Source organism: Alligator mississippiensis, chromosome 1, assembly GCF_030867095.1.
Source record: "Alligator mississippiensis isolate rAllMis1 chromosome 1, rAllMis1, whole genome shotgun sequence".
NCBI lineage: Eukaryota > Metazoa > Chordata > Crocodylia > Alligatoridae > Alligator > Alligator mississippiensis.
In genome coordinates, this window is record NC_081824.1 from 138,442,654 (window position 1) to 138,455,998 (window position 13,345).

At 41.0% G+C, this 13,345-nt stretch overlaps 1 protein-coding gene across 7 annotated transcripts in view; it reads left to right on the forward strand.

Moving 5' to 3' along the window:
- The window catches only part of MAP3K4 (mitogen-activated protein kinase kinase kinase 4), a 194,861-nt gene that overhangs the window by 133,554 nt on the left and 47,962 nt on the right, over positions 1 to 13,345 (forward strand). For all 7 annotated transcript variants that reach the window (XM_059714695.1, XM_019479788.2, XM_059714723.1 and 4 more), the window contains 6 exons: positions 1,017 to 1,163; positions 6,540 to 6,697; positions 8,467 to 8,577; positions 8,953 to 9,052; positions 9,157 to 9,240; positions 12,646 to 12,912. In XM_059714695.1, the coding sequence (XP_059570678.1) occupies positions 1,017 to 1,163; positions 6,540 to 6,697; positions 8,467 to 8,577; positions 8,953 to 9,052; positions 9,157 to 9,240; positions 12,646 to 12,912 (867 nt within the window). The remainder of the gene's footprint in view (positions 1 to 1,016; positions 1,164 to 6,539; positions 6,698 to 8,466; positions 8,578 to 8,952; positions 9,053 to 9,156; positions 9,241 to 12,645; positions 12,913 to 13,345) is intronic.

Consider the following 13,345-nt stretch of genomic DNA (forward strand, 5'->3'; position numbering starts at 1 on the left):
GATAGGAAAGAACCTACTAGCTTATCCAGGCAGTCTTTTTTCCAGCGCAGAATTTCTCTCTGCTATATGCTTCCAGTGCTTTGTTGTCTAAGGGTGCCTATACATGAGCAGCAAGCCTCTGTCAGAAGCTGCTCTGACATGCTGTAATTATAGCGCATTGGAGCAGATTTAGTTTAATCTGATTTAATTGAGTCTGCTGGAGCATGGTAATTACCACTCTTCAGCAGCCTCCAGTGTCTCATGCATCAGTGTCCCCACGCTTCAAAATGGTGGCGCTGGGGGTGGGGGTGAGGGGGGGCGCTTTATGGAATAAAGCTTGTTCGACAAGCGGATGCTGATACAAGAGATGCTCCAGGTGCTTTAATTAGAGCAGCTTTTGGAGCTGCTGTAATTAAAGTATTCCTTCTCCTTCCCCAGCAACTCCTAGAGGATGTGTATAAATGCTGTGAAGCTCCATGTTTTGTTGAGCCAGGTATAGAATGGGCAGCCCCATTCATGTGCTTGCACCTTGATCAACGCTGGCTATTGTTAGTCACTTATTTGTTTGGTTCTTGGCCTTTTCCCTTGAAACTGCCTGAAGTCACTAGCTGTTTTTTATTCGTGGTATTTTTTTTTTTTTGGTGCTGTGGTGCCTAAGCCATCAGCTGCTAGCAGCTGTTACATTCACCTTATTTTGTTTCTGACTTTCTGTGCATTTGAAACATTGATCTAGAAATATTAGGCCCCATGTCCGGTTATCTAACTACTGGTAGTAACTTATTGTGAGGGGAAAAGTAAGGGAAACATCTGAAATATTTGCTGTCATCCCTACTTCCAGTAAATAAGAATGGCATAATAAAAGTTAGTTGGTCTTGGAGAACTAGCGCACAGCTTTCCTATAGATGTGTTTAGCTAGCCTGCAAAGGCCAGAAAAGCCTAATAGTTATGCATAATATTTAAATTTTCAGTTCCTAAATCCCCAAGGAAATGAGTATAGCCAATTGACCAACTGAAGTTTTTTGCTTTTTCTCTTGCAGCTAGTGAGAGAGTGTAAAGAAGTCCTGAAGGGTGGCCTACTAATGAAGCAATATTACCAGTTTATGTTACGGGAGGTGTTAGATGACTTGCAGAAGATTGACTGCAATATAGATTCTTTTGAAGAGGACCTGCATAAAATGTTAATGGTAAGTTGCAAGAGAGAGAATCAATTGGTGCTTTAATAAAAGGGTTATCCCATATTTTGCCAATATGGAGCTGTTATCAGTTTTCCTGACTCTGGGACACAGTGCTTCATTAACAACTAAACAGGAAAATTACTGGCTTGATTTTAAATAGCCATATCTTTTCAAAGGATATAATTAGTGTGTTAGAGATGATATGGACAATTTTGTTTTTTAGCCTGTGGGAATTGCTTGCATGGTAATTGCTATGTAAGTCACTGATATACATTTTTATGTAAATTGGTTCCATTTAGAACAAAAATAACTCATCAGAAATAGGGTAGTAAATCGCATCAAATTAAAGCAATGTAACCTTTTAACCAGGAGGGGGGAAACAGTTTCTTGCTTAATTCCGGTGGTATTGTAGCCATCCTAGACTTCTGTATTATTTTTAATTTTGTATATTCATTATGGCAATAATTAAAACACAGAAGGGGGATCTAAGGACAAACTGCTATCAACCAGCCAGACTTAACTGAGTTATTTTGCTTTTTTGAGTTTACTTTAAAATTATTTTCCCTTTAATGTGGCTGGATGTCTTTTCAGTTGTGGCTTGTTTTTTTTTGGTCAGTGTTTGACAGAAAAAGGGCAGTTCAAGCCCTGTTTTTGGTTTCTCATTATACACAGAACTACTAGCACCACCTACAGTTAGGGTTATACAATGGTTTCCATAATTTGATGCAGTTTTTAGTTAACTCTCCCAACTTTCAGCTGCTTGAGTTGAAATCTCTCATGTTTTGCTTCACTCCACATTTTGTCAGAAGTTTGAGCAAAAATGATTTGGTCATTTTTGAGAACTCGATTAGGAACAAATAGGTTGTTTTATCTGTGTTATACTTCTTTAACTGAGCAGTTGCAGTATCTGTGCTTGGGAGCAAAAGGTTTGAAATTTTTGTAACAGAGTTCCCCTTGTGTGAGTGATGTGCCTTTTTCTGTTCGTGTAAAAAGCTATTTACGTTGAACACAGTTTAGCAGTCTTAAAAAATCAGTTGCTTTGGGATGGGGAGTGGGAGCTTTATTAAATAAAGTTAATGTTAGGGCAGCAATATATTAAAAAATACATGGTGACCAAATGAATACTGGAGGTATATTAAGTATACCAAACATACTCTAGATAGTCTTTATTTCTTGGTGTCTTATAATATTTACCTAAACCTAAGATGGCCCCTCAATAATTAGATTCCATATATGGAAAATTTATAAATGTGTTATAATTTTCCAGGTATAGGATCTAATTACTGGAAGGTTGGCTTAAATTCAGGGTCATCTTAGGTTTAGGTAAATACTATAAGAAAACAAGAAATAAAGAGTATTTAGGGTGACCTGGTGGCTGCCTATAAGTATGTAATGGGTGTGCATAAGGATCTGGGGGAATGTTCACCAGAGAACCCTAAGGGGTAAGAAGGACCAATGGTCATAAACTCCTCCATGACTGTTTTAGGCTGGACATAAGGAGCCCCCTTTACTGTCGGAGCCCCCAAGGCCTGGAATAGTCTCCCTCCAGAAGTGGTGAAGGCACCCACTCTGGACTCATTCAAGGAACGTTTGGATGCTTATCTTGTTGGGATCCTTTGACCCTAGCTGACTTCCTGCCCCTGGAGCAGGGAGCTGGACTTGATGATCTCTTGAGGTCCCTTCCAGCCCTAATGTCTATGAAATCTATGAAATTCACCCCCTACATACTACAGGGACTGCAGTGACAGGGAGTGGGGGGGGAGGTCAGATGAGCACCTTGGCCTCTGCCTCTCCCAGTTCCTCCCCCTGGAGCCCACACCCCCAGCTTCCCACAGTCTCTGTCCCTCCTCTTGCCCCCACTGGTTCTCCACATTCTCTGCCACTTCCCTTCTTTCTTTCCTCTCCGGCAACCCCCTGCTTTACTATCAGACCCTGTGGGGCTCTATTCCTTCCCAAATCATGGAGCACAGCACGTGAAGTGTGGCCCCTGCCAGGCCATGCAGCAGTGTCAGCACTGCTGATTTGGTGGGCAGGGAACAGTTTCTACGTGCTCCATTCCCGGGAGGAATTCCAGCCCAAGCTTGAAGCTGAGCTGTGCCTGACAGTAAGCTACAGAGGGCAAGCAGTAGGGGGGCAAGCAGCAGCTGTTGGTCTGACTGGGCCGAACCTGGGCTCAGGATCACATTCAGAGTTGCAGCAGCTGCCAGCCTCCCCAGTCCCCTACCCCTGACCCTTCTGCTTTGTACATGAATCTGAGAGAAGGGGCTCTTTTCCCCATGCCGATTTAAGAAAAAAACCCTAGTCATAGATTTGAGTAAATACAGCATAAAGAGGTGAAGGCAGTTCCAGCTACTATATACAACGAGATGACTGGCTCCATGGAAGAGCAGTGAATATGATATATCTTGACTTTAGCAAGGCTTCTGATACAGTCTCCCATAACATTCTCACAAGCAAGCTAAGGAGGTATGGCTTGTATGGACAGACTGTAGGGTGAATAGAAAACTGGTGGGATCATCAGGCTCAGAGGGAAGTAATCAATGGCACTATGTCTAGTTGGCAGCTGGTATCAAATGGAGTGTCCCAGGGGTTGGTCCTGGGGTTGGTTTTGTTCAATATCTTTATTGGTGATTCTGAAGATGGGATGGGAGTGCACCCTCAGCAAGTTTGCAGATGACACCAAGCTGGGGGAAGAAGTAGATGTGCTGGAGAGTACAGCTAAGATTCAGAGAGCTGTACAAATTGGAGAATTGGACCAAAAGAAATCTCATGAGGTTCAGTAAGGAGAAGTACAAAGTCTTTCACTTAGGATGGAACTACCCCATGCTCCTCTACAGACTGGGGACCAACTGGCTAAGCAGCAGCTCTGCAGAAAAGGACCTGGGGGTTATAATACACAATAAGCTGAATGTGAACAACAGTGTGCCTGTGTTTTCAAGAAGGCTAATGGCATACTGTGCTGAATTGTCAGCAGGTTTAGGGAAGTGATTCTTCCCCTCTATTCAGCACTGGTGAGGTCATATCTAGAATACTGTGTCCAGTTTTGGGCCCCCCAATACAGAAAGGATGTGGACAAATTGGAGAGAGTCCAGCAGAGGCCACAAAAATGGTGAGGGGCCTGGGACACATGACTTATGAGGAGAGGCTGAGGGAGCTGAGCTTATTTAGTATGGAGAAGAGAAGATTGATGGAGTATTTAATAGCATCTTTCAGCTACTTGAAGGGTGGCTCTGAAGAGGATGGAGCTGGACTGTTCTCAGTGGTGGCAGATGACAGAACAAGGAGCCGTAGTCTCAAGTTGCAGCATGAGAAGTTTAGGTTAGATATTTGAAAAAGCTTTCTCATAGGGAGGGTAGTAAAACACTAGAATAGGTTACCCAGAGAGGTGATGGAATCTCCATCCTTTGAAGTTTTCAAGACCAGGCTAGACAAAGCCTTGGCTGGGATGATCTAGTTGGGCTTGGTCATGCTTTCAGCAGGGGGTTGGACTAGATGATCTCCTGGACTAGGGACAGACATTCAGAGAGCCTGAGTCTGAATTGATTCAGTTTTTGCAGGTTAGTTTAACCTGCAAAGCTTGAACCGATGTGGAGGTGGATAGACATTCCCTTTTCATTCCAGAAATACAGGCATGTGCCTACAGTGGCTGAGGTTAGAAGGCGGGTGGGTGGGGGGGGTGCTAGAGCAACCCTCCTTCCAGTGCTGAGCTGAGGGGGGTGTGGCCAGGCCCCAGCAGGACACTGATTATCCCTGCCTCAGCCCCCCCCAACCAGCCCACAGGGAATTGATCACACAGTGTTTATCACCCCTAACTCCGTGTTTATCAACCCATTAAGAAAACCAAGTCTCTCTCCAAGCTCTGCTTAAACAGCTTTTCCGAGGAAGGACATTTATCTACCTGTTGATTAGCTCCAAAATACCTGTCTTCCTGTTGTCTACCATAGCACGGACCATAGCCAGCATGTGGTCTGCTAGCTAATGCTGAGGTGTCTGCGTAAGGCAGAGGGGAGGGGGACTAATCCCTGCTCAGCAGAGAAGCCAGCAGACTCTGCTGTGCCTGCAAGCCTGTGCCGAGCTCCAGCCCGGGAGCAGAGGGGAGGGGCCAGCCCTTCTGTGGAGCAGAGAGCTCTGCCCAGCCCAGAGAGCATGCCGGGATGCTGTGGGAGTCTGGTTTATCTTAAACCAGCAAGGGGTCTGGGACAGACATTGCATAAACCGGTTTGAGCCAAATCGGTTAAGTCTGATGCTACATTCAGCAAGGTTTACCTCAAACCAGTTTCATCCACTTTCAAACGGATGTATATGCACTGAACATCTGTTCTGTTACAGGTTTAAACCAGTTTCTAGCCCTGAGATCCCTCCCAACCCTAAGTTTCTATGATTCTGCATGTTTGTAAACACTTCTCCCCTCCAGCAATCCAGTGCATCTAGCCAGATTGTGTGAATATCACTGAATGTTATATTTGCATATTTACACATTATATTGATAGTTCAGATGATGGGTTAGAAGATAGGTGTATATTATATCTTTTGTAAATATGTGATAACTCTAACCTCATGCAGTTGCTGTGTGTTACTCTAGGATTGGAGTTTTGTTTTTGTATTTACCTGAATTAAAAAAAAAAAAGGATAAATCACTTGCTGAGAAGAGAGTTGTTAGAGTTTGGAAGTTAAAGTCTCCAAAAACCTTGCCTATACTGAGTGTGCTTCATCCTAGTGGTTCAGAGGGGTTTTCCTTACAACTGCTATTTCTGACTGCTTTGGCTTCTGGTAGCAGAATTGAGAATGGGAAGATTGTCTTGTATGTTTTGTCACTGTTTCCCACCTGGCTCTCAGGCTGTCTGTGGAGTAGGATGTCACTTGACTCAAGTGTAAAAGGAATAACAGCTGGACTGTGTGCAAGGAAATGGAAATAGTGGATTGGAATTTGGAATTGGGGTACAGAGAGGCTTAGCTGGGCAAAGAGACTAGCACTGGGAATTGTCAAGGGAAACAAATGATTTTGCAAGTCATTTAGGTTTATGGTTTTGGTGACAAATTGAAAACAGACTGCTCTCAGGCAGTCTATTAGTGGGTTTTAGATTGCAGCCCTGGGCTGGATAGGATCAATTGTTCCCTCCTCCTCTGCCCTGCCACAGCTCACCAAAATCCCTGAAGTGCCCCTCTTCCCAAAATAATTGCCCACCCCTGTTCTAGTTCCACCCATTGTATTTCATATAGAGAAGTATCTAGCACATTTTGGGCTGTAGCAAGGTGAAATGTTGCAGATGTGTTTTCCTCCATTTATGCGCTATTAAATGGGATCTTACATGGGAATGAAATATAGGGCCTTTTGTTACAGATCATGTAACAGTTACAATCTAAATTGCCTTTTTCCACATTTAGGTTTATTTTGATTATATGCGAGGCTGGATCCAAATGCTACAGCAGTTACCTCAAGCGTCTCATAGTTTAAAAAATCTCTTAGAGGAAGAATGGAATTTCACCAAAGAAATAACTCCTTATATACGAGGAGGTGAAGCTCAAGCTGGAAAATTATTCTGGTAGGACTTCATAAATTACCCAGCTTATCCTGTCAATGTATAGCCATTTAGAAAAGTTAGGTTCTCAGTTTGCATCTCTGAGGACCTGGTCATTCAAAGTAATTTTATTAGCTTGGGGTGGTACATTTCCATATACAGGGTTTACCTTCTGCATGGTAATCATTTCCAGGATTTATTTAAATTGCAGAATCAGGGTCCAAAAATACAAGACTTTAATTGGAGAAAACTTCATAAAGTTCATAAAGTCTCTCTCATTATTCGCATGCTATATGTGGCTGCTTGTAGACATAAAAAGAAAAAGAAAAAAACCGTGCTTTACTGGATGCAGCAGTGTGGTAGTTCATCCCGGCCCTGCAGTGTCTTTATAGATCAGGCGCTTCAGCAGGGCTTTTGGCACTTTTAGCTAAAGCTGATTCAATCAACTCTTAGATAAAAGTCCCCAAAAAACCTCACTAAATTACCCAATCTATACAGATGTTAGGTGAGCCGGGTCCAACTAAGGCACTGCCTTTTCTGGGCATGCACAGGGCTCGGCATGGGAATGTGCTGAGTTTAAAGTAAAGTGCCATTTTTTGGTTATGTTTTTTTAACACCTGCAAGCTACCTTTGTGATTTATACTATATATTGAGGTCAAACATTAATTTATGCTAGAAAAAGTTTTGGGCTTTCTAAAACTTTGAGAACAATTTGAATCCTTTTGTTGTAGTTTTAGTAGGCCTTTGGCTGTGTTTAGTTTAAGTTAGGCCAAGTTACCATAAGCGAGGCTAAGAGAAGTAATGTAAAAGGAACTGAGTTACAGGCAAGAGAATTTCCTTGGTGAGGCCAGCCCAGTCATAGAGCATTAGATGTTGATTAAGGGGTCAAGTCGGTGTGTTTTGGCCCAACCGACAGGATGACACATGAACACCATCTTTCTGACCACATTTATCAAAGTTTTCATCAAGTAATGTTGTATGCCTTTGTTTGAGGAGGGGGATCAAAAGGGGCTCCATGCTCTGAGGTGGGTTCCTCTGTAAGACTTTGCTGAGGTTCCCATCTGCAGATGTAATAAAGACCCAGTGCCTCTTAGAATTTATTCTCTGAATTTGGGTATAATCTCCCTAACAGGCTGGCCTCCTGGTAGAAAGTCTTAGGATTTTAAGATGTAGGAATTCTGAGTTGTAAGACTGCTTATTTCTGTCTGGATCATAGAAGTATATCTAGATATGGCCCGTGTTCTTCATTTACTAACAATATTTTTAATTTCAGAATTTTACTAAAATTTGCTTTTGTATTCCCTCTATCGGAGAACTTATTTTGCTGAGAACAGGAGTCAAAAGTAACTTTCAAATCCTTAAATCTCCTCTAGGCAGTCCAGCTAGTGCTCTGAGTGGGCATATTTTAGGTAGGTCTGATCCTCATGTAATTGCTAGACTTTTTGTGACCAGGATGGTACCTTCTTTAAATAGTCATTGGCCTGCTTTAGTCTTCTGCTACCTCAGCGTGAGAGAGAAAATCCTGCTGCAGATTTTTGCAGCACTTATGGTGGTAGAATCCATGTTTATGTGCTCCTTTAATAACAATAGTAATAATTCCACCTTTAGAAGCAAGTGTCTTTTTGTTCTACTTGCCTTACTAATCCTTCACCTGATGTGGGGGAAGAGCCTATCAGATGGTGCATGTTTCCATGTACAGACATGACAAATGAAGTTCTTTTACATGGGATGCAACAAGGTAGAGATACTGCTAAAATGAAAGTGAGGTTCTCCCATTTTTTTTTTTCTTGCAGTGATATTGCAGGAATGCTGCTGAAATCTACAGGAATATTTTTAGATTCTGGCCTGCGGAAGAGCTGCATTCGGGCTAGTGCTGAAGACAATACGGCATCAGAAGAAATCAGGTATTCTCCAGCTTTCAGTATGTGCATACTGTCATGATTATGCTTCTTCAGACGTATCAAAGACAAGCTGCTTTCCAAAACTTTATGAAGTACATGAAAACACACTGTCCAAACCATCTCAGTGGTTTTTGGTCTCTAGAAGTAATTCGTCTTTGTTTTGTGTATTTGTGGCCTAATAACCTTTATTACAGCTAAGGGTATAAGAAGCAGCTTATGTAAAGTTCCTTCAATTTAATTTTATATTCCTGGGACAGATGTGCCTGAGCAATATCAGCTCATTTCAATTTTCAGTTTGTGCTCTGTATACCCTTTTTTCATGCTGCTTATACCATATTATATTTAATTGCCATAACTCCTTTCTAATCAATGTTACAGGAGGTCTGTTATAGAGACCAGTCGGGCACTCAAAGAGCTCTTTCATGAAGCTAGAGAGAGGGCCTCGAAAGCTCTTGGTTTTGCTAAGATGTTAAGAAAGGTAAATTAATAATGGCATTTGATCTCATTTATGAACATTCATTTTTCTTTCTGTGTTAAACTTCCAATTCAGTTCACTAACATTTGCTTTGTCATTGTTATAAGGATCTAGAAATTGCAGCAGAATTCACGTTGTCAGCTCCTGTACGAGAGCTCCTGAATGCTCTGAAAACAAAAGAGTATGTAAAGGTAAAAACAGCTTAAAGATATACTAATATGGTGACTGTTGCATCCAAAAAGATGCTGTATGTGGTCTTCGTGCATAACATAGAATCTTTTTCTTTCTGTGTACATAACATCATCTACTTAGTATTAAGTGGTGACAAGTACATTTTTATATATTTTTTTTATAACCGCTGATATGTGGTTGAGCTGAGGTAAGCACTCTCCCAGACGGCCATATTTTCGTTCTTTGTACATCTCGTTTTTGGAGGAAAGATAGTTGAGTACTGAGGATTGCGTACCTGGATCTTGTAAGGTCAGTTTCCTTGTTCCCAGATCTCCTATGTGACTTTAGGAAAGACACATAGTCTGCGTTCCTCAGTTTTCCAGTTTTGGAATATGTTCTTAAGTGTTATAAAATAAAATGCATTAAACATTGTGTGGCTAAGGAAGTTTCAGCAGTTGGTGTGTGGTCTTCCTGGATGAAAGAGCACACACCAACTGTTGAAACTTCTTTAGCCTGACGAAGGGTTTTTGAACCCAAAAGCTTGCTTAGTAACTATTCTCCAACTATTTGGGTTGGTCTAATAAAAGATATCAAATTCACCCAAGGAACCTTGTCTGCCTATGTCCTTAGACCAACACGGCTACAACCTAAACCCCATAAACATTGTGCAGCATTTCGACACTGAGGTAGATGTGACCTTCCAATAAGCATGCAAGCTCTCTGTGCCAGTGACGAGAAGGTCACGGTCCGTGCCAGACCCTTCTAGGTAATACAGATGATTAATAATGCTTAAGAAAAATGTCAGCTTGCATGGACTGCAGTTAGGAACACTGAACACAGAAGAAATGCAGATTCAGGCATAGGATTTGTCTAAACAAGCTAAAACTCCTGAAATAGTACATCCAGAATAGCTTCTGATAATTAGCTATTTCGCATTGTGAGGTAGAGTAGCCTAAACTACCCCCCCCCCCCCCCCCCGTTTGCACAGAATAGTTGTTGCACCTTAAAATCATAACCAAGCTAATTCACTAATTTTCTTGTGAATTCCTCCTGTTGACAAATTGGTGCATTTTAAATTGAAATATAGAGATTGCTGCAAGAAGGTGAAGTGGTTTGGTTCTTTACGCATTCTTTACTGTGCTATATACATTAAAAATTATAACATTCCTAATCTCTAGCCCTTGTATGAAAAAAATTCTGATAGCACTAAACAGATTAGTACATGCATTTTAATGGCACATTTTAATTTTCTCTTAGGAAAAGTTTTTTTTGCAGTAGCTATTCTGTAATCAAATATAAAATATTATAAAGTTCCTCCTTATTTCTTTTTTTAAATGAACTATGTTTTGGGGATTTAACACTTGGTACAGGGATTGAAATTTTGGAAGCCATGTCAGTTTAGATGCTAATTAGTTTTACAAGAACTTTCTTTTTAAGGTTAAGAAACAACCTTGTAGGCTGTTTTTGTCAGCCTGAGGGAAAACATTAGCTTAATTGTAAAATAAAGCCATTTAACTTTAAAATATTCGGAGTAGTTCTTTCTGGCCATATCATACTAAGATTCTGGGATTTGGGTAGAGATTTGATAGTTCCCTTGATCACTGTACAGTTGCTCCTGTAGCCAGTTGAGTGTCCTTGGCATATGTTGAGGGTTCCTTAAGCACGAATTTCCTCAGTGCCAGAAAACTGATGTAAATACTGTTCTAGAAAATTACTTGTGCAAGTACAGCTGTGGTTGAGTGTGTGGGCAGGGACATAACTTTACTAATATCATTTAAGGAATTTTTAAGTGATCTAACCATGGAATTATTTTTGTTAATGATGACTTACCCCACAGCTGCACTGGCTGGTTTGCAGAAGCTATTCATAGTAACTCTTCCTTTATACAGAGAAACTAGTGTAGACAGTCCCTTAACAGGCTCTGAATAGAGTTTAGCCTGATCTTCTTTAGCAAGAAGAGTGCTGCCTGTAATTTTAAGATAGGCGTAAGCATCTAAAAGGTCAAAATAGAGAGGGTTTAAAGAGGTCTTTTGTGAAGCCTGAAAAATCCTAGAATGATCATAATAAAGAGATTAAAAAGCTAATGGACAGAATCAGTTTTGGGGTTGAGAGGAAAATTCATTTGAATTTGTATAAATGTATGAGAGAAGTTAACTTTGAAAATGGAGTATGGAAAATGCAGTATACCTGATTTTCATTGATTTCTGTGGTGACAGTTATTAAATTGGAAGAAGGAGCAGTCTCATTTTGTGAACTGACATACTTAGAAATCTAGGAACCTTGAAGAAGCCATTTGAAATGAAAGGGAAGAAAATTCTGTTTTTATCAAGCATTTGAAGTATCTTCTCTGGAGGTTATATGCTTTCCTTTTTACAAATCGTGGTGTGTGATATCCATTCTGTATAATTTATTGATGACCCTAACTCTTGGTTTGTTCAGGCCATTAGTGCCTGTGCAGCATATATTTAGTTCTCTGATAGAGGAAAGTTATAAACGTTCTACTTCAAGATCCTGAGTGAATTTTCCTCCCCAAATTTATATATTTTTAATGTTATCACCGAAGCAGAAAACTAATTTCAGTGTTGTGGTAGTCATGCTTGTTTCTTTCTTCCTTAAACGATTGTAACATTATGAAAGGATGTCTTCTAAAAGAATTTTATTGCAATAGATGTATGGGAAAGGATCATTTGAAGTTCTTTGTGAAAACAGCTTTGTGTTGGAAATTTGTATAGCATTCCACTTTTTAGGATGGTTAATGTGTGTGTTTTGGGTTTTACGGTAAGCATTGTCTTGAAGCGTGTGTACTATTTTGAATTCTGGTGCTCATGTGATTAAAAGCCAGTAGGAGAAAAAACTCTGGTGCATATCGCAGCAAGATTGTTGCTCCTGGACACTTCATTTGAACATGTGCCTGGGACTGCAGCACGTTGAGCTGTGTCAGAGCAGCCCCAGCTAGATGGAGCCAGGGGGGTCAGCCTGCCAGCCCAGGGCTGCTTTGACCCGGCTCAGTGTGCTGCATAAGGGCTGGCTGGGGCAGCTCCACACTAAAGCACCCTCGTGCCCCAGCCAGCCCTGTCAGTGTCTTCATATGCATTACTGCAGAATAAAAAACTCCACCATAGGACTACTTGTATTTACAAGTACTAACCTGCAGCAGGGTTAATTAGTTTACTCTGTCTTAATAGCATTTCACAGATAGATGCTAAGACATTTACTACGGAGCTAATTAGGCAGCTCCACAGTAAAAGTTTTGTGTAGATGTGCCCCGTATGTTGCTGTGCACTCCTGTTGTTTTCTAGTTTTAAAATGAGAAATTTTATCTAAAACAGCCAAAGCCTCATCTCACTTTTTGCACAGCATACTAAAAAGCAGGTGGTCAGGCTAGCCTACTGACTCTTGCTTGACTCTTTTTATTCTTTATACAGGTGCAGATCCCTGGACTTGAAAACTTACAGGTGTTTGTCCCAAATGGTATTTCAGGGGAGAAATCTGTGATTTTGCAGTTGCTAAACGCAGCTGCAGGAAAGGACTGTTCAAAAGACTCAGAGGAGGTTGCCTATGAGGCCTACTTACTTATGACCAAATACAGTGAAAAAGACCATGAATCAGATGGCAGTTGGAGCATGTGGGAAGGACAGCCAGTCAAAATAGTGCCTCAGGTGGAAACGGTTGATACACTGCGAAGTATGCTGGTAGGTTTTCTCCCATTTTATGTAGCCTTTACATTTTCTTTTAATTGTTTTGCTGTCAGATTGAAAACCACACGTGTTAAAGGAGGTGTTTGTCTTCTAGGCAATGTGTTTTAGCAGTATAATAGTAACTCTAAGTCAGTAAGTGGACAAGCATTGTTGCTTAGTTATGTTATCTGTCAGTACATTATTGTATGGTTTCAGTATAAGGCATTTTTAAAAGGGACATTCTCAAAATTGTGCCTTTGAAAAAAAACAACACAATTCCTTCCCTAGAAAACAGAATTTAAAAGTTACTTATACTCTAGAGCTGCTCAGCATCAAATATACAGTTAAGACCAATAGCTTTGTCTTTTAGCAAAAAGCTTCCATGGCCTATGAATTAAAAGTAGCCTTCATACGTTGAAGCTTGAGGCCAGTAGTTTCTGACCCTGGA